Consider the following 21,752-nt stretch of genomic DNA (forward strand, 5'->3'; position numbering starts at 1 on the left):
CAAGGGCTACAAACTTAGCCAGTCTTTATGATCCAAATCCCAATGGAAAGTAGCTGAAGCAGGAGTTACTATCATTCCCATTAAAAAAAAAACTATTAATTTATTTAATTGACTGCGTCAGGTCATGTGGGATCCTTCATTGCTTGGACTCTCTAGTTATGGCACACAGGCTCCAGTTTGGGTCCCAGGTTGGTCTCTGCCACTTTCTGGCTGTGAGCTCAGGCAACTTTCTTCACTTCTCTGAGCCCCACTGACATCAGCCAGATGGGAATAAAAGCAATACCTGCCTTATCGGGATGTTGTGAGTCTTAAAGGGTGGATGTCAACTTGCTTTTCAAACTGTAAAGCCCTGTGCAAGTTTTGGATTTATTCTTCTCTTAGTTTGTTTGCATTTCCAGTGAGAGCTGGGGCCAGAAATCACCTGAGCTTTTGTTCTGCAGTCTGTAAAATGAGGAGATAATGTTAGATTATCTCCCATATTCTGTGATTTCGTCTCACAAGGGACGACATCATGGTCCAAAGCAAAGGTAGAAAATGGTTTTCATCTCCTGTGCCAATTATAGTTTGATAGGTAGAGGCTACCTGAAGAACTGCCTTAACAGAATGATGAAACAAAGCCAGTCAGTGGGGAAAATACTGTGGTGGATTAATCATGGCTCCAGCGGTCATGAAATCCCACAGAAGAGGTGCCTGTGCCCTGTACTATAATAGTCCAAAGGAATGAATGTCCAATGGTGAAATTTAATCTGCAGCTCCCAAGGCCTTAGCTTTAGCAGCTCTGCCCCCTGGATTGGGTCGCCATGGTTACCGCAGCTGGTTCTGAGAAACCACAGGCCTGAAGAATGGCTCCTATTGATGAATCCTGACCCAGGAAGGGGACATGCAGAAGGCCCTTCCAAGCAGGGAAGCTGGGCACGGCCCTAGTGCTGCCGTCTGTGGTCTCTTGCTGCAGTGAGGGAGAGCACAGTGTGTGTGTGTGTGTGGGGTGTGTGTGTGTGTGTGTGTGTGTGTGTGTGTGTGTGTGTTTATGTCTGGGTGGGGTGGGGAGCAACATGGAGCTGTATCACCAACTGGAATTCAGACTTTGTCCAAGCCCAGCCAGGCAAGGCTGCCCGAAGGACTCTGGTTGATTTTCTAAGTTCAGACTTGTCCCTGGTACTCTGAGTTTCGCCTCCCTTTGCCCAGTGCCTGCCCAGACTCTTGCGTGAACTCTTAGCTTTGAGAGAAATCTAAATGGCCATCCCTGCTGATCCAAAATCTGAACCACACTCTTCTACCACCCGAAATCCCTGAATACTTCAAGCTTACACCTTCCAGGGTAGCTTATTCTTCCTTAGGAACTTCTTCCTCTGTTTGAGCTGATGTCTGTTTCTGTCTCTCTAACTTCTACCTGTCAATCCAGGGAATCCTCTTCAGGGCCAACTTCAACCAATCTGTTTTCTCTCTAGTAGGACAGCCCTTGGAGAAGGCAATGGCACCCCACTCCAGTACTCTTGCCTGGAAAATCCCATGGACGGAGGAGCCTGGTAGGCTGCAGTCCATGGGGTTGCGAAGAGTCGGACACGACTGAGCGACTTCACTTTCACTTTTCATTTTCATGCATTGCAGAAAGAAATGGCAACCCACTCCAGTGTTCTTGCCTGGAGAATCCCAGGGACGGGGGAGCCTGGTGGGCTGCCGTCTGTGGGGTCGCACAGAGTTGGACACAACTGAAGCGACAGCAGCAGCAGCAGGACAGCCCTTGGAGTATTTGCAGTGGGGGTCCAGCCGCTATTGTCAACTTCCTTTTCTTTGGACAGGTCTCCCTCTGTCGCTCCCTCCTCCCCTCCTGTGTTGAGGGGATGTTGAGGGGATATGATAAAGATGCTTGAGCTGAGATTCAGGCTCAAAGGCAGATCCAGCTCCAGGATCAAAGGAGCCGTGTCTCGGTGGGGCTGCTTGGTCGTATTGATAGAACATTGGCCCTGGACTTGGCCAGACCTGGGTTTAAATTATGACTCTGCTGCTCTGCAGTGTTACGTGACCCGGACAAACCTGGACATGCTCCTTCCCCTGGCATTTTCATCTACAAAATGCAGATGGTGATGCCTACCTCAAAGGGTGGCAGGAAGAGTGACAAGTGAGAGCCTGGTCCCGAAGGCTTCCTCAGGCACTCAGGACGTGTAACACCTTGCACTCTGGCTGCCCAGTGGCAGAGGTTGCACTGTGGTCCCTCGGCACTGTGGTTCCCACATCTTGCTGAGCAGGCTCATGGGTCGAGGGGAAGTATCTTCAATTAGCTCAAGGAAAGTTGAGAAATCCTCAATCAAATTCAGTTTCATTTTGAAATGGATGATATTATTATCAATCAAATAATAGTATTCTAAGCATTTTACCTATGTATGTTCATTCCATTTCCCCAATAACCCTAAGTAGTAAAAACTATTATCATCCTCATTTCATAAATAGGGAAATTGAGGCACAGAGAGGTCACATAGCAAATATCTAAATGGAGCTAGAATTCAAGACCGGGTAGTTTGGGGCCAGCCTCATGATTTTGCCATGATGATTTACTGCATCTCTGAAAGGGTAGAATTAAACCGGTGATCCCCAAACTTTAGCATGTGTCTGAATCACCTGGAGGGCTTGTTGAAACACAAATTGCTGGACTCCACCTCCAGATTTTCTGATTCAGCTGAAGAATTTGCATTTCTAACAGGTTCTCAGGTGATGTGATGCTGCTGACCCCACCTGAGAATCACTGACTTGGGGATTAAATAGACCCCCTTGAGTCCAGAGGCTAATTTTTGTTTTTTTCCTAACCTATCCAATCACAGGAATGAGGAAGGAGGGCTGACCTCATACAGAGGCAGAAAACAAACCACTGTAAAAATCATACTCATATTTTCCAACTGCCTCAAGCCTTGGCACATGCTGTTATGTCTGCAGTCTCATCTGAGCCTTACAGTAACTCTGTGAGTGAAGTGGAGAGTGGATTTTTTTCCCCATGTGATACGATCTTTCTCCTATTTTAAAGAAGGGGGGATGTGGCTGGGCTAGTGTCACCCAGGGAGACAGTCTCCAGGAGACTGGGGCTAGAATCTCAGCTTGTGTCTCATCATACCCTGGTAGCCTTGTTACAGGAGCTCAGAAACCTCTGTGCCTTTCTCCAAATCCCATCCCATTCCTAGGCTATGATCAGAACTTCCTCCTTAAAAATGGGCTTCCCAGCTGGTAAAGAATCCACCTGCCAATGTAGCAGATGCAAGAAATGTGGGTTCGATCCCTGGGTGGGAAAGGTCCCCTGGAATAGGAAATGGCAACCCGCGCCAGTATTCTTGCCTGGGAAATCCCACGGACAGAGGAACCTGGCGGGCTACACTCCAAGGAGTCACAAAGAGACATAACTGATCATACACATGCATGACAGAGGTCACACTTCCCTTCTTTTTTTTTTTTCTTTTATTAATTCTTTTTTCTTTATTTCTTAGAGCAGTTTTAGGCTCACAGCAGAACTGAGTGGAAAGTATAGAGAGTTCCCACATACCTCCTGGCCCTACACATGCACAGCCTTCCCCGCTATCATCACCATCCCACACTAGCATGGAACATCTGTTATAATCGGTGGACCTGCACTCACACACCATCATCACCCAAAGTCCACAGTTTGCATTAAGGTTCTCTCGGTGGTGAACATTCTGTGGGTTTTGACAGCTGTACAGTGAGATGTGTCCACTATCGTAGCATCAGGCAGAATGGTTTCACTGTGTAAAACTCCTTTGTGCTCTATCCACTCGTCTCTCCCTCCCTCCAACCCCTGGCAACCGCTGACTTTTTACAGTTTCCATAGTTTTGGGTCTTCCAGAAAGTCATATACTTGGAATCATATAGTATATAGCCTTTTTAGATGGGCTTCTTTCCTTTTAAGTTTCCTTCATGTCTTTTGTGGCTTGATAGCTTTTTTTTTTTTTTTAATGTTTTCTTGACTTTTTATTGTTCTATTTTCAATTTTCTTGACTCATGTACAAATGGTAGCATTTCTATTTTTTTTCCTTTTAAAAAAATTTATTTATTTTAATTGGAGGATAATTACTTTACAATATGGTGATGGTTTTTGCCATGCACCAACATGAAAAAATATGGAACACCTCACAAATTTGCGTGTCTTCCTTGCGCAGGGGCCATGCTAATCTTCTCTGTATTGTTCCAATTTTAGTGCATATGCTGCCGAAGCGAGCACGATAGTTCATTTCTTTTCAGCGCTAAATAATAGTCCACTGTCTTCCAAGTTTTGACAGTGATGAATACAGTTGCTATAGACATCCACGTGCAAGTCTTTAAGTGGAAATAAGTTTAACTCATTTGAGTAAACACCAAGGAGAGCTGTTGCTGGATCATATGGTAAATGTCTGTCTGGTTTTGTAGGAAACTGAAACTGTCTTCCAAAGTGGCTGTGCCATTTTGGGTTCCTACCAGCAATGTGTGAGCGTTCCTGTGGCTCCACTTCCTTGCCAGCATTTGGTGTTGTCAGTGTGTTGGGTTCTGGTCATTTTAATAGGTGTGTAGTCATCCCTTCCTTTTAAAAAATACTTGCTGAAAGCTAACTAATGAAATATCCGTTACATACCATTGGTCAGAACTCTGTCACATGACCACATTTCGCGGCAAGGTAGGCTGGGAAATGTAGTCTTTATTGTGACTGGCCAAGTGGCCATTTGAAAAATCAGGGTTCTAATTGCTAAAGGAAGAAAAGAGAATGGGTTGAGAGCCAACCAGTAGCGTCTGCCCTACTGCAGGGAAGACAGACCCTCTTAAACTAATTTGAGCTGTCAAGGGAATTTGTTGGGTAGATATGGGGGTATTTCATGGAGGCCTAAGGACAGGAAGTATGGAAGGGCCTCTGAGAGTGAAGGACCTGGAAAGTTGTTGGAAACCAGGGCAGCTCTTTTCTTGTGCCTCTCTATGGCAGGGTGGGTCTCATTTGCTTCTTTCTACACATCTACTTTGTTCTTTTCCCTTTGCCTATGGTAGGGAAGGTGTCCCAGCTTAAACACTTCCAGTCAATTAGCTAGCTTTCCAGAAAATGAAAAAGTGAAAGTGAAGTCGCTCAGTCGTGTCCGATTCTTTGTGACCCCATGGACTGTAGCCTACCAGGCTCCTCCATCTGTGGGATTTTCCAGGCAAGAATACTGGAGTGGGTTGCCATTTCCTTCTCCAGGAGATCTTCCTGACCCAGGGATTGAACCCTGGTCTCCCACATTATAGGCAGATCTTTACCATCTGAGCCACCAGGGAAGTTCAAGCTTTCCAGAGCTGATTCCAAATTTCTTGGAAAGAGAATCTGATTGGCCTGGCTTGGGCCAGGTGTCCACCTTGGTCCAGTCAGCTATGACAAGGACAAACAAGGCAGCAAGGGCCCACCTGTAGGGAGGTTGTCAGACAATATGTGTCAGGGGATAGGAGGACTCCCCAAAGAGTAGCTAGAGCATGGACATAGACCGCTCAGGTCTGTGTCCCAGGGCTTTGTAAACCATCACTCATTTAGATAAACAGTTACTGAGCGCCTTCTGTGTGCTTGGCACACAGATCTGCCTTCTAGGGAGTTTTCTAAATCTCTCTGGAATTTGTTCATATCTTTGTTGTTGTTCAGTCAGTAAGTGGCATCTGACTCTTTGCCACCCTATGGACTGCTAGCATGCCATGCTTCCCTGTCCTTCACTGTCTCCCAGAGTTTGCTGAAATTCATGTCCATTGAATTGATGATGCTATCTAACCATCTCATCCTCGGCCTCCCCCTTCTCCTTTTGCCTTCAGTCTTTCCCAGCATCAGGGTCTTTTCCAGTGAGTCAGCTCTTTGCATCAGGTGGCCAAAGTATTGGAGCTTCAGCTTCAGCATCAGTCCTTCCAATGAATATTCAGGGTCAATTTCCCTAGGATTGACTGGTTTGATCTCCTTGCTGTCCAAGAGACTCTCAAGAGTCTTCTCCAGCACTACAGTTTAAAAGCATCAATTTATCGGTGCTCAGCCTTCTTTAGGGGCTTCCTTGTGGCTCAAATGGTAAAGAGTCTGCCTGCAATGCAGGAGACCCAGATTCGATCCCTGGGTTGGGAAGATCCCCTGGAGAAGGGAATAGCAACCCATTCCAGTATTCCTGTCTGGAGATTCCCATGGACGAAGGAGCCTGGTGGGCTTACAGTCCATGGGGTTGCAGAGAGTTGGACATGACTGAGCAACTGATTCTGTTTCACTATTTTCAGCCTTCTTTATTGTCCAGCTGTCACATCTGTACGTGACTACTGGGAAAACCACAGCTTTGACTCTGTTGGCAAGGTGATGTCTCTGCTTTTTAACATGCTGTCTAGGTTTGTCATAGCTTTCCTTCCAAGGAACAAGCATCTTTTAATTTCATGGCTGCAGTTACCATCCTCAGTGATTTTGGAGCCCAGGAAAAGAAAATCTGTCACTGTTTTCACTTTTTCCCCTTCTATTTGCCATATCTTTAACCTGCACTGTCTTTTGGAGTGAAGTCCCAGTTCCTTACATTAATCAACTCTTATCTTTCCCTTTTCACATTTCAAGGTGGGACTCAAGGACTTTGGCGAACACGTGTCTCCCAGCCTACGTCTTCAGGAACTACAGACCTGTCTGCGTTCTCTCCTCTTGTCTTTGTCTCTCAAGTAGAAGTGTCTTAGTTCTTCAGCTGAGTCAGTTATGGCCTCCTCTCCCAGTCTCCCTTATTCCTCAGCTTGCTTTCTTTTTTCAGCCCTGGGATGGGCCTCTACTGGTCCCAGACATGAAAGTTATCTCAAGGCCATAGTTGGGAAAGAGACTATTTGGTTTATATTACCTGGAGGAAAAGTACCTAGAATTTGATGGGTACTTTCTAGCATCAGAGCGACTGCTGACTGTTCATTGAGGACACAGTCTGTGCTTCACACCAAAGTGAAAGTCACTTAGTCGTGTCCGACTCTGTGACTCCATGGACTACACAGTCCAGGAATTCTCCAGGCCAGAATACTGGAGTGGGTAGGCTTTCCCTTCTCCAGGGGATCTTCCCAACCCAGGGATCAAACCCAGGTCTCCCGCACTGTGGGCAGATTCTTTACTGGCTGAGCCATCAGGGAAGCCCAAGAACACTGGAGTGGATAGCCTATCCTTTCTCCAGGGGATCTTCCCAATCCAGGAATCGAACCAGGGTCTCCTGCATTGCAGGCAGATTCTTTACCAACTGAACTATTAGGGAAACCCAAACTAAACCCTTTATGTGCATCCTCTCATACGTACAATCCTCATAATTGTCCTGAGAGGTAGGCATTATTTCCTGCATTTTACAGATAGCTGATCAGGGAGCTCGGAAAGAATAGGTGCTTGCCCAAAGTCACACAGCATTTGGGCAGTGGAACTGCACTTCAAGACCAGACCCCTCTCCCTCCAGAGGCTACTCACATCCCCAAGGCTTCCAGAACACTCTGTTGCCTCCAAGATCTGCCCCGTGCGTGTCCTATGAATTTCATTTAGAATCTTTGCAGATGCCGTTCCAAATATGTTTGCTAACTCTTGTCACATTGAAGTAACTCTTTGGAGATCACATTTTTATTCCATTATAGTCACTGAGGAAACGCAGGGGCCTGGGGTCAAGATGGGGCCATCATGTGCGGATGGAGCACTGTCCCAGGGCATCCCCTGAAAGCCCAGCTCAGCCGTTGTCCCACTGAGCACTGTCCCAGGGCACCCCCTGAAAGCCCAGCTCAGCCGTTGTCCCACTCTGACTCTGGGCAAGACTCCCCCGTCTCTGGGCTGTGGTTTCCTCACCTGTGGATCTGTGGGCCCTTTGCAGCCCTAATTCTGTCTTTTCCCACTTCACTCTGCATTTCATGAGGGTTTCATGAGACTGGCAATTTCTCTACCCCACTAAAACAGGAATGTGTCTGGGAGGTTTCCATCTGGGTTGAGCCCCCAGGAAAATGTGACTCCTGCTTCTCCCCATTACATCTTCTGGTTTCCCTACAGTCTGACTTTGTTCTGCAACCCTTAGGCTTTGGGGTTGGGTTGCCTGATACCATCCCACCAATTCTGTCCAGAGGGGGCTCAGTGTCCCCTCTACCCTCCTCATCTACCCCACTCCACTGGTATCCTGGCCTCTTCCTCCTCGTCCTCACATGACTGCTTATTGAGCCTGGGGTGTGGGGAACAAGTGTTCCCCAGCTGAATCTTTCAAGAAGATAAAGATGTCGGGACTGCCCTTGGTAATCGAGTGGTTCAGAGTCTGCCTTCCAATGCAGGGGATGTGGGTTCAGTCCCAGGTCGGGGAACTAAGGTCCCACATTCTGTGGGACAACTAAACCCACGCGCCACCAACTAGAGAAGCCGGCTTGCCACAACTAGAGAGAAGCCGGCGCACTGCAATGAGAGATCCCACGTGATGAGAGATCCCACAAATTGTGATGCAACAAAATTACCCACGTGCCACTGCTAAGACCTAACCCAGCCAAATAAAATAATAAATAAGAATATAGAGATGTCCACGTTCTTTCCTCTGGTGTTTTGCTGTGTCATGTATATATTCATCAAATCATTCATTCTCTTAGCAACTCTGTAGTGTCATCCTCATTTTGCAGACCAGGCATCCGATGCTCAGAGAAGTGAACAGTGTGTCTAGGTTGACACACTAGTTAGTGTCAGAGCTGACATTCAGACCCAGCCTGGCATACCCCACGACGCCATGTGCCTTGGCATCACTGCCTTTACTTGTCCCGCAAGTCTTCCTGGAGGGGTGTGACTGGCCCGTGGCTTCCTGTGTGGTCTGGGTGAGGGAGGGTGGTCTGTTTATGTTTGGTGAGGCTGCAGGGGGCCCCTAGGGAGGAAACTCTGTATGTGTTTGGAGGGCGGGATCACAGAATCGGGCAGCCCTCCCAGCCGAGCGTCCCTGAACCTCTGTCCACATTTGCTTCCAGATGCTGGAAGGAGACCAGGCCATCTTGCAGAGAATCAAGAAGGCCGTGCGTGCGATCCACAGCTCCGGCCTTGGTGAGTGAGCCTACCGGGAGCAGCCTGGCCAAGGCAGCCCCGTCCCTGGCCCCAGCCTGGACCTAACTCTGCGCCTCCACAGGCCACGTGGAGAACGAGGAGCAGTACCGAGAGGCCGTGGAGTCCTTGGGCAACAGCCACCTGTCCCAGAACAGTCATGAGCTGTCCACCGGCTTCCTGAACTTGGCCGTGTTCACCCGCGAGGTGGCCGCGCTCTTCAAGAACCTGGTGAGGCCCTGCGCCTCCCCGTCGGCCTCAGCCCGGGCTCAGGGCAAATCTAATCTGTGGCTTAAAACTCTGGCTGGGAAAGGGCTGGTTTCCATCCTTCTTTCAGCTTGTCCTTGACCTCTAGTCCCCCTTGACCTCTGACCCATGACCCGAGGTCCCTTTCCACTTCTGACCTCCCGTTTGCTTTCTTCGTCCTCTCTGACTTCTTGTCGGTGTCTCCCCTCCCCTTTCTCCCTCCCTGCCTTCCTCCTCCTCCTCTGTGGTGAGCACCCAGGAGCAGAGAGGTCTCACAGCGGGGAAGAGCCCACGTGAGGGAGGGCTCCCTGGAGGAGGCCTGAGAGAGGGGAAGGCCAGCTCTGCTTCCTGTCTTTGCACCACCGCCTCTCCTTCACCTGCTTTGTACTCTGCTTTCCTGAGCACACCTACTTTGCCCTCAAAGCCTAGAACGTGCCTCCTCTCAGTAAACTTCTCACTCCTGCACGTGGCCCAGTGGCCTCTGGTTCCTTCCTGAGATGGCTTTGTTCCCTAAGTCCGCACCTCGAGGCCACCCCAAGACCCCAGCTCTTCCCGGGCACAAGCACGGCTCTCGGCACTTCACGTGTGTCCACATGCACCCTGGCGCACAGCTCTGTGGGGTTGGTTTTACCACTGTCCCCTCTGCACGGGCTAGGAGACTAGGATGTGAGGTTAAGTACCTCCCCTGAGGTCACGCAGGTGGATTTGAACCCAGCATCCGAGTGTAATTAGCCTGCTGGTACTGCCTACCAGGAAAGCCCCTCTCCCCGCCCTAGGCTCCATAGCTTTAGGGCTGGCTTTCATGGCTGAAGTACCACCAGGGTCCTCCCTGGCAGGCGAGGACCACATCATCTCTGTAAGGCAAGCTGCTTAGTGATCAAGCACCCAGACCTCAGGCTTAGACTCGGGCCTTGAGTCCCTGCTTTGCTGCTCACGAGGTGTATGACTCTGGGTAAGTCACTCAGTCTGCCTGAGCCTCATCTGTAACAGGGGGATGAAAGGGACCTCCGTGGTGGTCCAGTGGATAAGACTCTGTGCTCCCATTGCAGAGGGCCAAGTTTCAATCCCTGGTCAGGGATCTAGATCCCACATGCCACAACCAAGACCCGGCAAGCCAAATAATAAATAAATATTTTTAAAAATTAAAATGGGGATAACCATGGTCTCCACCTCACAGAGCAGGGATGAGGATTTCTCAAGTTGAGTGCCTGCTCCAGGGAAAGCACTCAGTACACATTAGCTGATGCCATCTGTCATCACTTTATCTCTGGGTAGCACTGCCTCGTGGCCTGTCCTGCAAGTAGAGGCCTTTAACAGTGTTTGGGTTCAACTGAATCAGTGGACAGGGGCTCCTTTGTCTTCACTCCTCTTCCCCTTGTTTTGGTCAGACTAATGTTTGTTGAGGCTCTACTCGGTGGTGGGCACTGTACCAGGGGCTGTGACACAGGGAAGAGTCAGGCTCTGTCTTGGAGAGCCATATAGTCCAGGAGACGGAAACTGAGGTGTGAGATGACACCAAGCAAGATTAGCAGCGTGGCACAAACTCAAGGACCCAGCAGCTTGGGTCAGAGGCCTTGAACTGCCATGGCTCAGAAAAGAGGAGATCAGCACAGGCCATGGGAAGAAGTAGTCAGGAAGGCTTCCTGGAAGAGGAGAGACTTGAGCTGTATCTTGAAAGGTGGGCTGAAATATCAGATAGGCTGTTTTGAGTTGCCAAATGACAGAAATTCAACTCAAACTAGGTTTTTTGTTTTTGTTTTTTTAATAAGTCTTTTTCTCTCTTCCAATCTTTTTTACTTCTTTTGGTCATGCCACACGACTTGTGGGATCTTAGTTCCCCGACCAGGGATTGAACCTGGGCCCACCTGGCCCTGGCAGTGAAAGCACTGAGTCCTAACCATTGGACAACCAGGGAATTCCTCAGGTTAATTTTTTGTTTTATTTTATTATTATTTTATTTTTGGCTGTGCTGGGTCTTTGTTACTGCACTGGCTTTTCTCTAGTTGCAGAGAGCAGAGGCTACGCTAGTTGCTGTGCCTGGGTGTCTTACTGCAGTGGCTACTCTTGTTTCAAAGCTCTTAAGCTTCAGTACGTGCAGCACCTGGGCTCAGGAGTTGCGGCTCCCAGGCTCGAGAGCACAGGTTCAATAGTCGTGGTGCGCAGGTTAGTTGCTCCGGGGAATGCCTGATCTTCCTGGATCAGGGGTCTAACTCGTGTTTCCTGCATCGGCAGGCGGATTCTTTACCACTGAGCCACAAGGGAAGCCCCTCGAGGTTGATTTTCAAAAAGAGAATTCACTGACCCCTGTAATGGGAAGATCAGACATGCAGCTGGTTTCAGGCTCCTTCTCTTTCTCTTAGGGTTTCTCTCCGTCTCTGCTCAGGGGGCAGGATGGCCCAGCAGGCCCAGCTTCACACCTTGCAGGAGAAAGACAGTCTTTCTCTCCTGACTTTGGTAGAAGAGTCCCAGAAGGTATCCTGATTGGCTGGCTTGGGTCACGTGCCTGTTCCTGAGCCAATCACAGTGGCCCCCCATGAAGCACTCTGGTCAGCTCTGACTTCGTGTTCACCCCATGTGACCATAGGGAAAGGGTTCTCACATTACAGGGGAGTGGAAAAACAACAGGTGGGCCACACAGGTGGACCTCGGAGCGTCAGAAAGGAGACGTGAGGGTGTCCCTCTGGCCAAGGAGCAGAGAAGGGCTGACCGTGGATGCAGTGGAGCGGGCAGTGGAGGGATGAGGCCCATCAGTCAGGGGAAGGCAAGAGCTTTCCAGGGAGGCCGACCCGCCACCCCAGTGTACCCTTCCACCTTGTCTTTCTCTCCCCTGCCTCCTTCACCCCAGTGCTGTTCTGGTGATGCCTCACTGTACCCTGAGCCCTGTGGGGCTGGACAGGCATTCGCTCAAGGTGGGGTGTGGGGGTCTCTGCCTCTTCCAGGTTCAGAACCTGAACAACATTGTCTCTTTCCCCCTGGACACTCTGCTGAAGGGGCAGCTGAGGGACGGACGGCAGGTGAGTTTCCATGTGGGGAGGGGTGCCCAGAGGTGGTGAGATGGAGCGAGAAGTGGGGCAGGCAGGAGACCATAGTGCGGGACAGGGCTGGGCTGAGGACGGAGGCCAAGTGAAGCTGTCATAGTGGGTGTGCTGCTGCTGCTGCTAAGTCGCTTCAGTCGTGTCCGACTCTGTGTGACCCCAAAGATGGCAGCCCACCAGGCTCCTCTGTCCCTGGGATTCTCCAGGCAAGAATACTGGAGTGGGTTGCCATTTCCTTTTCCAGTGCATGCGTGCATGCTAAGTCACTGCAGTCGTGTCCAACCCTGTGCAACCCCATGGACAGGAGCCCACCAGGCTCCTCTGTCCAGGGAATTCTCTATGCAAGAGTACTGGAGTGGGGTGCCAGTTCCTTCTCCGTCACAGTGGGTGTGCTGTCCTCGTATTATTGATCCCCAGAAAGACAGGAGGGCCCGGGTCTGGGGTGAGCCTAGGTGAGCCAGGGCCCTTTTGGAAATAGCTCATGGAATCTTATAACAGCCCCATGAGGTGTGTCCTGTAGGTGCGGTCATCCCCGTTTTGCTGTTGAGGAAACTGAGGCTCAGGCGTTTGATAACCTGCTTACAGTCTACCCCGGAGAAGGCAATGGCACCCCACTCCAGTACTCTTGCCTGCAAAATCCCACGGACAGAGGAGCCTGGTGGGCTGCAGTCCATGGGGTCGCTAAGAGTCGGACATGACTGAAGCGACTTAGCACTTAGCAGTACAGTCACCCAGCTGGTCAGTAGAGGAGCCAGTGTGAGGCCAGGGCTCCTGACCCCCCTATGCTTGCTGCGCTATCTGCACCAGGCAGCCCCTGGCTGGAGGCAAACCGGAGCTCAAAGTAACAGGATAATCTCCCTGGGAAGTCTGCTCCAGAAGGCCCAGGGGAGGAGCCATCACCCCTGGCTAAGCACCAGCCTGGGAACCACCCAAACCAGACCGGCAGCTTTTCCACCTGGCAGACCGAGACACCTTGAATGCCGGGGCTGACTGTTCTGAAGGGTGTGAGCAGCCCGCTGGATGGGGCCTGGGATCAGCCAGGTCTCTCTGGCTTGCTGTGTGGCCTTGGGTAGACTTCTTGGCCTCTCTGTGCATATGTCCCTCAACCTGTACCTTCCTGTTGAAAGGATGAGCTAGAACCAGGCAGGAGAACCAGTGGGACAGAGTTAGGGGGAGGATTCTGATCTTTATCCTCCCTCTTCTTCCTCATGGTGATCTCCATCTTCTAAGAGAGGGGACTCAGGGCAGACCTCCCCCCAAATAGCCCCAATATCCTAGGCCTGAGCCTACCAGTTCAGACTGATTACTGGCAACTGTGGGAAGAGGTCAGTTGGCAGGAGGGCCTCCGCTCTGAGAAGTGGGGTCAGTAGGGTTTATTTTGCTGATGACGTTTGCAGTCAGGGCTAGTGTGAATACGGGCTGGTTGGAGGGTGGCTCTCAGCCTGCAAACACAGGGTCCCCCTAATTGTAACACAGTGTCCTGTTGATTCCAGACCCCAAGACCCTCTTTGGGCAAATTGTGTTTGTTTGTTTTTTTCCTGAACTACAGGATTCCAAAAAGCAGCTGGAGAAGGCATGGAAGGACTACGAAGCCAAAATGTAAGTGACTGTGGCCAGGGTGGTTGGTCTAGGAGAGTGATGCTTCTGTTGCAGCAGGGGGCTGGATGTGGGGAAGAAACCAAGCGCTACCAGGGCGTGTCACCCGGAAGTGCATGACATCTCGCTCTCCAGAAATGTTTACGCGAGGGGGGTATTTATGCCCAGACCTTGAAAGGAGTCTGGGGGCTTGACCATGAGACAACCAAGGAGGAGCTATTGTGAAAGGACCCCAAGATGCTCCTCTCAGAGACCCTTCTGCTTGGTGGTGCCAACATGGGTAGAGAGACAGAAAGGAGCATCCATTTACCGAACACCTCCAAGTGCCAGACATCCACCCTCACACTCACCCAGCCTCTGAGGGACATATTGGTATCCCAGTTATCAAAGGAGGAATTAGAGGTTCAGAGAGGTTAAGTTACTTGCCCAAGGCCACACAGTTAGGCAGAGGCAGAGCTGGGACTCATGTTTGGTGATCCTGATTCTGCAACACCAGGGAGTATCTGTAAGCATTTAGTTGGACACAGAGGAGGAAAGGCCATACCCAGGCCTCTTGTGTGCACCAGCCGGGTTTCTCACTAGCTACTGGGACATTATGGCGACAAGAGTCCCAGGTGCCCAGTGACCAACTCTTCCTGAGTGGGGACTCCTCGGGCTCTGCCTTCTAAAGTCTGTCCAAGTCCCGACCCCAGCCCTCTGCCCCGGCCCAGCCGGGCCCACTGAACCTCAGGGCACTGTTTACTCTTCTTTTTAAAATGTTGGCTTCTCTTGCAGTTTTCAAAAGCAATATGTGTTCATTATGAGTAACTTTGAAAAATACAGGGAGGTAGAAGAGGAAAAAATTTAAGTTATCCTTAGGAGATTAGGGTCCTGCAGGGGGATATCTAGTACTTCTCTATTTTTAGAATTTTTCCCATAGTGTGGGTAGCACTGTAATTTCATCATTTTTAAAAAGTGGAGGAGGGGGAGTTCCTGGGTTGGTCCAGTGGTTAGGACTCGTGCTTTCGCTGCTGTGACCCAGGTTCAATCCCTGGTTGGGGAACTAAGATCCCACAAGGAAATAAGATCCCACAAGTTGTGTGGCATGGCCAAAACAAACAAAACTTGTGTGGGGAGAGGAAACTACCGAAAACCAGGAAGAAGAGCCTTCATTTCTTTTCTTTCTTTTTTGGACATTGATTTTTATTTATTTGTTTATTTAACTGTGCCAGGCTAATGAGTTTGCAGCATACAGACTCTTAGTGGTGGCATATGGGATCTAGTCCGTGACCAGGGATCAAATGCAGGCCCTTGAATTGGCACTGGACCACCAGGGCAGTTTTGACCCTTTATTTCTAAGCTTAAAGTATTAACATCTATCTAGTCATTTTTCTATGTATAAAGAACTATTTTTACAGAACCAATATCATAATTATACTGGGGGAGGTTGCTTAAAAATACATCATGACCATCTTTCTACATCATTACATATTTTTACGTACAATGTTACATTATCATTATTATTTAATTATTATTTTTGGCTGCACTGCGTCTTCGTCGCTGCACTCAGGCTTCCTTTAGTCGTGGCAAGCCGGAGCTCCCCTCTGCTTGCGGTAGCTTCTCTTGTGGAGCACAGACTTTAGGGTGTGCCGGCTTCAGTAGCTGTGGCACACAGACTTAGTTGCCCTGTGGCACATGGAATCTTCATGGACCAGGGATCGAACTTGTGTCCTCTGCATTGGCAGGCAAATTCTTCACCACTAGACCACCAGGGAAGTCCAATAACGTCGCTTAAATGGGTGCACTGTGTCTCAATATATGCACCCCCACCATGTATTTAATCTGCCCTTGTTGTTCGGGAGGCATCCTTGGAACTGCATCCTTGCTCCCACCCATGATTATTTCTGTAGAACCTTTCCGAGAAGTAGTTCCTGGAGCTTTATTGTTCCTCAGGCTCCCAGCACCATGGGGACCTCCCTGAGTCTGATGGAAGGCTGAAACGGCTCCTCCACCAGGGCCTCCATGTGCGCCCCAGCTGTGGGTATAGAGCTGGTGCTGGAGGGTGTGGGGCTGTGATGGGCGTGGCCACCCGTTCTCATCAGCACCCGGGGAGGGGTGTGGACACGCAGGCGGAAGACCTTTCTCTTTCTGATTTGATGTGGGATCACATAGCCTTCATCTTCCTGAGTTACCCTTGACGGAGCCCCTAGCCTTTCAGGAAATCGTCTACTACAAGTGTTCCCAACCCCCAGTACCAGTCCTGTTAGGAACTGGGCTGCACAGCTGGAGATGAGTGGTAGGCAAGACAGTGAAACTTCAGCTGTGTTTACAGCTGTTCCCCATCGTTCACATTGCCACCTGAGCTCTGCCTCCTATCAGATCAGCGGCGGATCAGAGAACCCTAGATTCTCATGGGAAGGCAAACCCTAACCCTAAAGTCAAGGCAGAACATCCTGAGAGTGCCGCAGAACAGAAATAAAGTGCACGATAAAGGTAATGCCCTTGAATCACCCCCAAACCATCCCCACCCCTGGCCCCTGGAAAAATTGTCTTCCACAAAACCTGTCCCTGGTGCCAAAAACACTGGGGACCACCGATCTACTAAGTAGAATAAGCCCTACGCAATGCTGACCTCCCCAAGCAGCTGGGCCTTTACCAGATTGATATATTGATCTTGCCTGTGAGGTTTCATTGAAAGAAAAGTCTGTGGAATGATGGGGAAAGAGGTTTGGCTGAGGTTATGCAGTGAATTACCAACAGGGCCTAGGCTAGAACCCAGGATTTCTGAGTCTGGTGCTCTTCCGGTCACTCCACGTAGCCTCCTGTCTCTTTCTCATGTTACACAGTTTGAGCCATTATGTCCTGGCACAGGTGACTGTGTGCATTCCTTTTACGAGGGCTCCAGGTATAGCTAGATATTAGCAAACCAAAAGTTGCTGTGTAATTGCACTTCATTCTTACCAGACCAGTCTGGGCAGCAGCTGCAAGGACCCAGGGCCCTGATAACATCTGCTGATCACCACCAGCTTCTCACACACTGGCTGTTGCTGTAGAAGGTCCCCTCCCCACCTGGGGCTGCTAAGAAAGGCATCCCAGGCCCTGGGCAGCAGACACAGTTACCTAGGCTATTCCATTTTCAGGGCTGTTTCCTCATCTGAAAAATGGAGCCAACATTACTTTCCAGGGTTGATGTGGAGACGAGACAGCCCCTGGCACTGCAGGTCAACACGTGCTTATTTGCCCTCTTGCTGAGCCAGAACTGGGGCCAGAATAACACCACGCGGTAGAGAGGCAGAAGCCCAGACCTCTGCTCCCAGCATTTCCCCCACCAGCCTGGGATCTTGAGCCATTACCTCCCTTCTCTGGGTCTCAGCTTCACCTTCTGTAAGATAGTTTCTGACCGTGATCTATCAGAAGAGACACTGCGACTGTCACCAGCTTGGGGAGACCAGCCAGGGAAGGAGGGAGGGGATGAATCTGAGCCACAGTGTTGGCTACCAGCACCCTCCATAAGGCTCTAGCATCAGGCAGACTTGGGTTCAAATCTTGGCTCTAGTTCTTAGCGGCTGTGTGGCTTGGACAAGTCACTTACCATTTCAGCCTCAGGCTCCCTGTCTATAAAATAAAGTCATGATTCCTGCCTTGCGGGGTTGTTGCTTTAGTGTGTGATGGGTCTAGCAGAGCACACAGTACAAAATTATCGCTTAAAAATAATTATTAAGGGACTTCCCTGGTGGCCCGGTGGCTAAGACTCCATGCTTCCAATGCATGGGGCTTGGGTTCCATCCCTGGTCAGGGAACTAGATCTCACATTCCACAACTAAAGATTCCACATGCCTCAACTGAGACCCAGTGCAGCCAAATACATCTTTTTCAAAATAAATATTAATAACAGCAGCTAATAATACTTCCTTAAGAGCTTCCTTTGTGCCAACTGCTGTGATAAGCTTTTTACATCAGTTATCAGTTTTGATTGTTGTTGGAAGGGAAAAGGGGCTGTCATCCCCAATTTCTAGGTTGAGTAGTGAGGGGAAAAAAATACCACCACAATCCCTGCCTTAGTGGATCCCACTGGTTTGTTAGCAAGAAGAAAGTCCCAAAAGAATGAAGATACAAAGTAAAAGTGCTCTAGCGATGGTATCAGCACAGAGGCGCAGAAGGGGCAGGCGGTTTTGTTTGGGTGGAGAGAAGGGTGATTGGAAAAGGCATCGCCCGAGAGGTGGTTCACGGGGCCAGGTTGGCAGGTGCACGGTTCCTTTTGATTCCTTCCCTCTCCCATCTCCCCACCCCGACATCCTCACTCTACCGGTACCTGTCTCTCATCCCCTGGATCACATTAGACAATGGCTGTGGTCCCCTTCTCCAGTTGTCTCTGTCTTCTTAGTAACTAGCATTTCAGCACTTTTCACTATTTTATTTCACTCCTGCTGCAACTCCATTCAAAGGAAATAAAAAATATTCTTAAGGTTTGAAATGTTTAAGAAACACTGGTGATCCTTTGAGGACAGGGAGGGAATGGAATTTGTTATTTTCTGGGTCGGGGTGTGTGTGTTGCAATACAAGCACTCCCAGCTATTAGTGTGAGGTGATTCGGGTCATCTTGGGTGACTATATCAGACTTTGTAGGGAAATCTCTATAATTACCATAGCTGAGGCTGAAGGACAAAGCTATGATTAATCACAAGGCCCTGTATCATACTTTACAGCTTATCTTCATCCTGAACTAAATAGCTTCTATCCTTTAATCTCCATTAGACCGGCATTAAAAAAAAAAATTATTGGAAGTGAAAGTCACTCAGTTGTGTCCGATTCTTTGCGACCCAATACAATACAGTCCATGGAATTCTCCAGGTCAGAATACTGGAGTGGGTAGCCTTTCCCTTCTCCCGGGATCTTCCCAACCCAGGAATAGAACCCAGGTCTCCCACACTGCAGGCAGGTTCTTTACCAGCTAAGCCACAAGGGAAGCTCAAGAATACTGGAGTGGGTAGCCTATCCCTTCTCCAGCAGATCTTCCCAACCCAGAAATCGAACCAGGATCTCCTGCATTGCAGGCAGATTCTTTACCTACTGAGCTATCAGGGAAGCCCTAAATAAGAAGTGAGTGAAGTCAGTGAGTGAAAGTCGCTCAGTCGTGTCCAACTCTTTGCGACCCTGTAGACTATACAGTCCATGGAATTCTCCAGGCCAGAACACTGGAGTGGGTAGCCTTTCCCTTCTCCAGGGGATCTTCCCAACCCAGGGATCGAACCCAGGTCTCTCGCATTGCAGGCGGATTCTTTACCAACTGAGCTATCAGGGAAGCCTACCCTACACTAAAAAAAAGTATCTAAAGGAATCACCAGGTTATTACTCTAATCATCAGTGTCATTAGCAGCATCATAGTCCTGCCGTTTACTGAGGGCCTTACCACAACCAGGGACTGTACTAAATGTCTCCAATGCGTTAGATCATTTGAGACCTAGGCAGTATTAGTCTTATTTTTGGAAATGGGGAAGGTGAGGTTTAGAAAGATGCATAAAGGTTAAATAAGCAAGGGAGCTGCCATAAATCCAAAATCCACATTTCTAGCCACTGTACTGGGCTTCCCTTGTAGCTCAGCTGGTAAAGAATCTGCCTTCAATGTGGGAGACCTGGGTTCAACCCCTGGGTTGGGAAGATCCCCTGGAAAAGGGAAAGGCTACCCACTCCAGTATTCTGGCCTGGAGAATTCCATGGACTGTAGAGTCCATGGGGTTGCAGAGAGTTGGACATGACACTTTACCGTGGCTTCTTTTTCGTCCGTTTACTCTGGAGCAGGCTTTCCAAAACGTCAGTGTATTCCCCATCCTTTTTTAACAGCTGCATAATATCCCTATGTGTGGTCATAGCATAATTTATTTAACCACTTCCCGTTGATAGATATGTAGCTCATTTTTTCATTTTTCCCTGTTTACAGACATGGTAACAGTGAAGGCAGGAGCCCCCCTTGCCCTCTCCCAGTTGTTCTGCCCCCACAGTCCCCCGTCCTGCTTAATGAGCTGCCGGGCTCATTGTTGTTCAGGCCTGGCCATCACCTCTCTCTGCCACTCATCTTCAGATCTCAAAAAAAGCATCTGCCTGACCCTCAAGCCTGTTCCCAGGGTCAGTCCCCACCTAACTCCACTCTCCTGCCATAGACTCCCTCCCGGGGTATTATAAAGCTTTAGCGAAATGAAGAATCACCACTTCAAAGAAAATTAAAAACAAAACCACTAAAAACCCTGCAAAAGTCTGCTCTCAGAGCAGTGGCTTTCACACGGGGTGATTTTGCACCCCCACCCTATCCCCCAGGAGACATTTCTGGTTGTCACAACAAGGGAGATGCTGGTGGCATCTAGCGGGCAGGGGTCAAGGGTACTGCTAAACAGCCTGTGTTCATAGAGCGGCCCCCACATCAGAGAAGTATCTGGTTAAAATGTCTGTAGTTCAAAGGTTGAGAAACTGCTCTTCAGGTCTCCAGAGACAGAGTGTGCAAATAAGCACCATTCCAGAGGTCTGAGGTCAGTAAAGCCTAGAACTAAAGACTGAGAACTCAGTCTAGGCCATTGCTTCCTCCCTTCGTAGATGGAAGAACTGCAGCCGAAAGAGGCCTGTAGCACAGCTGCAGAGTCTTCTGTGTGTTCAGTCTTTTGCATCCTTTATCTCATCTGGGTACAGATGAACAGCCCCATTTTCCAGATGTGGAGACTGAGGCTTAGAGAGGGGAAGTAATGCAGATGTAAGGTTATCCCACATCTGTCTTCTTTGACACCCCCTTGGAAGCAAAACTGTTATGCAAGTCGTCTCCTTCACACAGGCTCATGGGTCCAGCCCCAGGTGTGGAAATACTCTCCTGGTTGGGAGTGGGTAGTCTAATGGGTGTGGGATTTCCAGGAAACTAATTGCCCACAGTTCCACCCAACCCCAAACAGGGGAAACCACCAACCCTGAGAACAGGAGGGGAAGGCCCAGCTTACTCTCAGCTACAGGGTAGGAAGTGCTTTCTTTCTTCACCTACAAAAGAAAAGAATCAAGGTTTTCTAAGCTCTAAATGGAAGCTCTTGGCTCAGAAGAATGAAGGCACCTTGTGGTGCCTCCTAACCCCCATGGTCCTAAATCCCTTCCAGCAAACTCTAATTCCAATGCCACCTGGCCCTATGGGAACCCATCCCCTCCCTGCATTAGAAACCCTTAACTCCTTCCTATTGCTCTTGAGACAAAGACCGAGAACCTCAGCATGGTCTGAATCAGGCCCTGGAAGCACCTCCCTCCATCCCTGCTGTGAGCCCTGTCTCTCTTGTCTGCAGCTGTCTGATCCTCCCACCAGCCCTGGCTTCTTAGACTTCAGATCTCAGCTCCCATATCCTGAGCAGCCAGATGAGGTCGGATGCCCATTTTACTCTCCCCTTATTCACTGCAAGGCTGTGATTTGATTCATGTCTTTCCCCGCTACCAGCCTGTAGATTCTCTGAATCCACCTTGTTGACCATTGTACCTCAACAGCTGGCACAAAGGAGGGTCCCCCTCATCCTCGTGTGCCCATACAGAGAGCAGCGTGTAGGGGTGGTGGGACATGCAGGGGCTTAGGGAGAGTTGTTCAGGCCTCTCTTTCCTTGGGGTCTAGGGCCAGGCTGGAGAAGGAGAGGGACCGGGCCAGGGTGATAGGAGGGAGCACCGGGGAGGTGGCCCAGGACACACAGAGAGAACGACGTGTCTTCCAGTTGCACATGTGTGAGGTAAGGGGGCCCCAGGGTGAGTCTGGCCCCAGGGTGAGGGTGGGATAGGATGTGTCTTCCAGTCTACATCCCTGAACCCTCAGGGGCCCAGTCACAGTCTCAGCCGAGGTCCTTGCCAGATGGCCCTTGAGATGTCACCCAGGTTCAGTCCTGGCC

At 49.8% G+C, this 21,752-nt stretch overlaps 1 protein-coding gene and 1 non-coding gene across 2 annotated transcripts in view; one reads left to right on the forward strand and one right to left on the reverse strand.

Annotated features, from left to right (window-relative positions):
* Window positions 1-21,752, forward strand: part of ASAP3 (ArfGAP with SH3 domain, ankyrin repeat and PH domain 3) — a 51,115-nt gene that overhangs the window by 16,030 nt on the left and 13,333 nt on the right. Inside the window, 5 exon segments of the mRNA XM_061393553.1 lie at window positions 8,935-9,007; window positions 9,090-9,235; window positions 12,190-12,264; window positions 13,835-13,884; window positions 21,485-21,596. Coding sequence (XP_061249537.1) covers window positions 8,935-9,007; window positions 9,090-9,235; window positions 12,190-12,264; window positions 13,835-13,884; window positions 21,485-21,596 — 456 coding nt within the window.
* On the reverse strand, window positions 4,113-4,219 carry LOC133236435 (U6 spliceosomal RNA). The gene has a single exon (XR_009732891.1). It is a non-coding gene; the product is annotated as a U6 spliceosomal RNA (small nuclear RNA).

Source organism: Bos javanicus, chromosome 2, assembly GCF_032452875.1.
Source record: "Bos javanicus breed banteng chromosome 2, ARS-OSU_banteng_1.0, whole genome shotgun sequence".
NCBI classification, from domain to species: domain Eukaryota; kingdom Metazoa; phylum Chordata; class Mammalia; order Artiodactyla; family Bovidae; genus Bos; species Bos javanicus.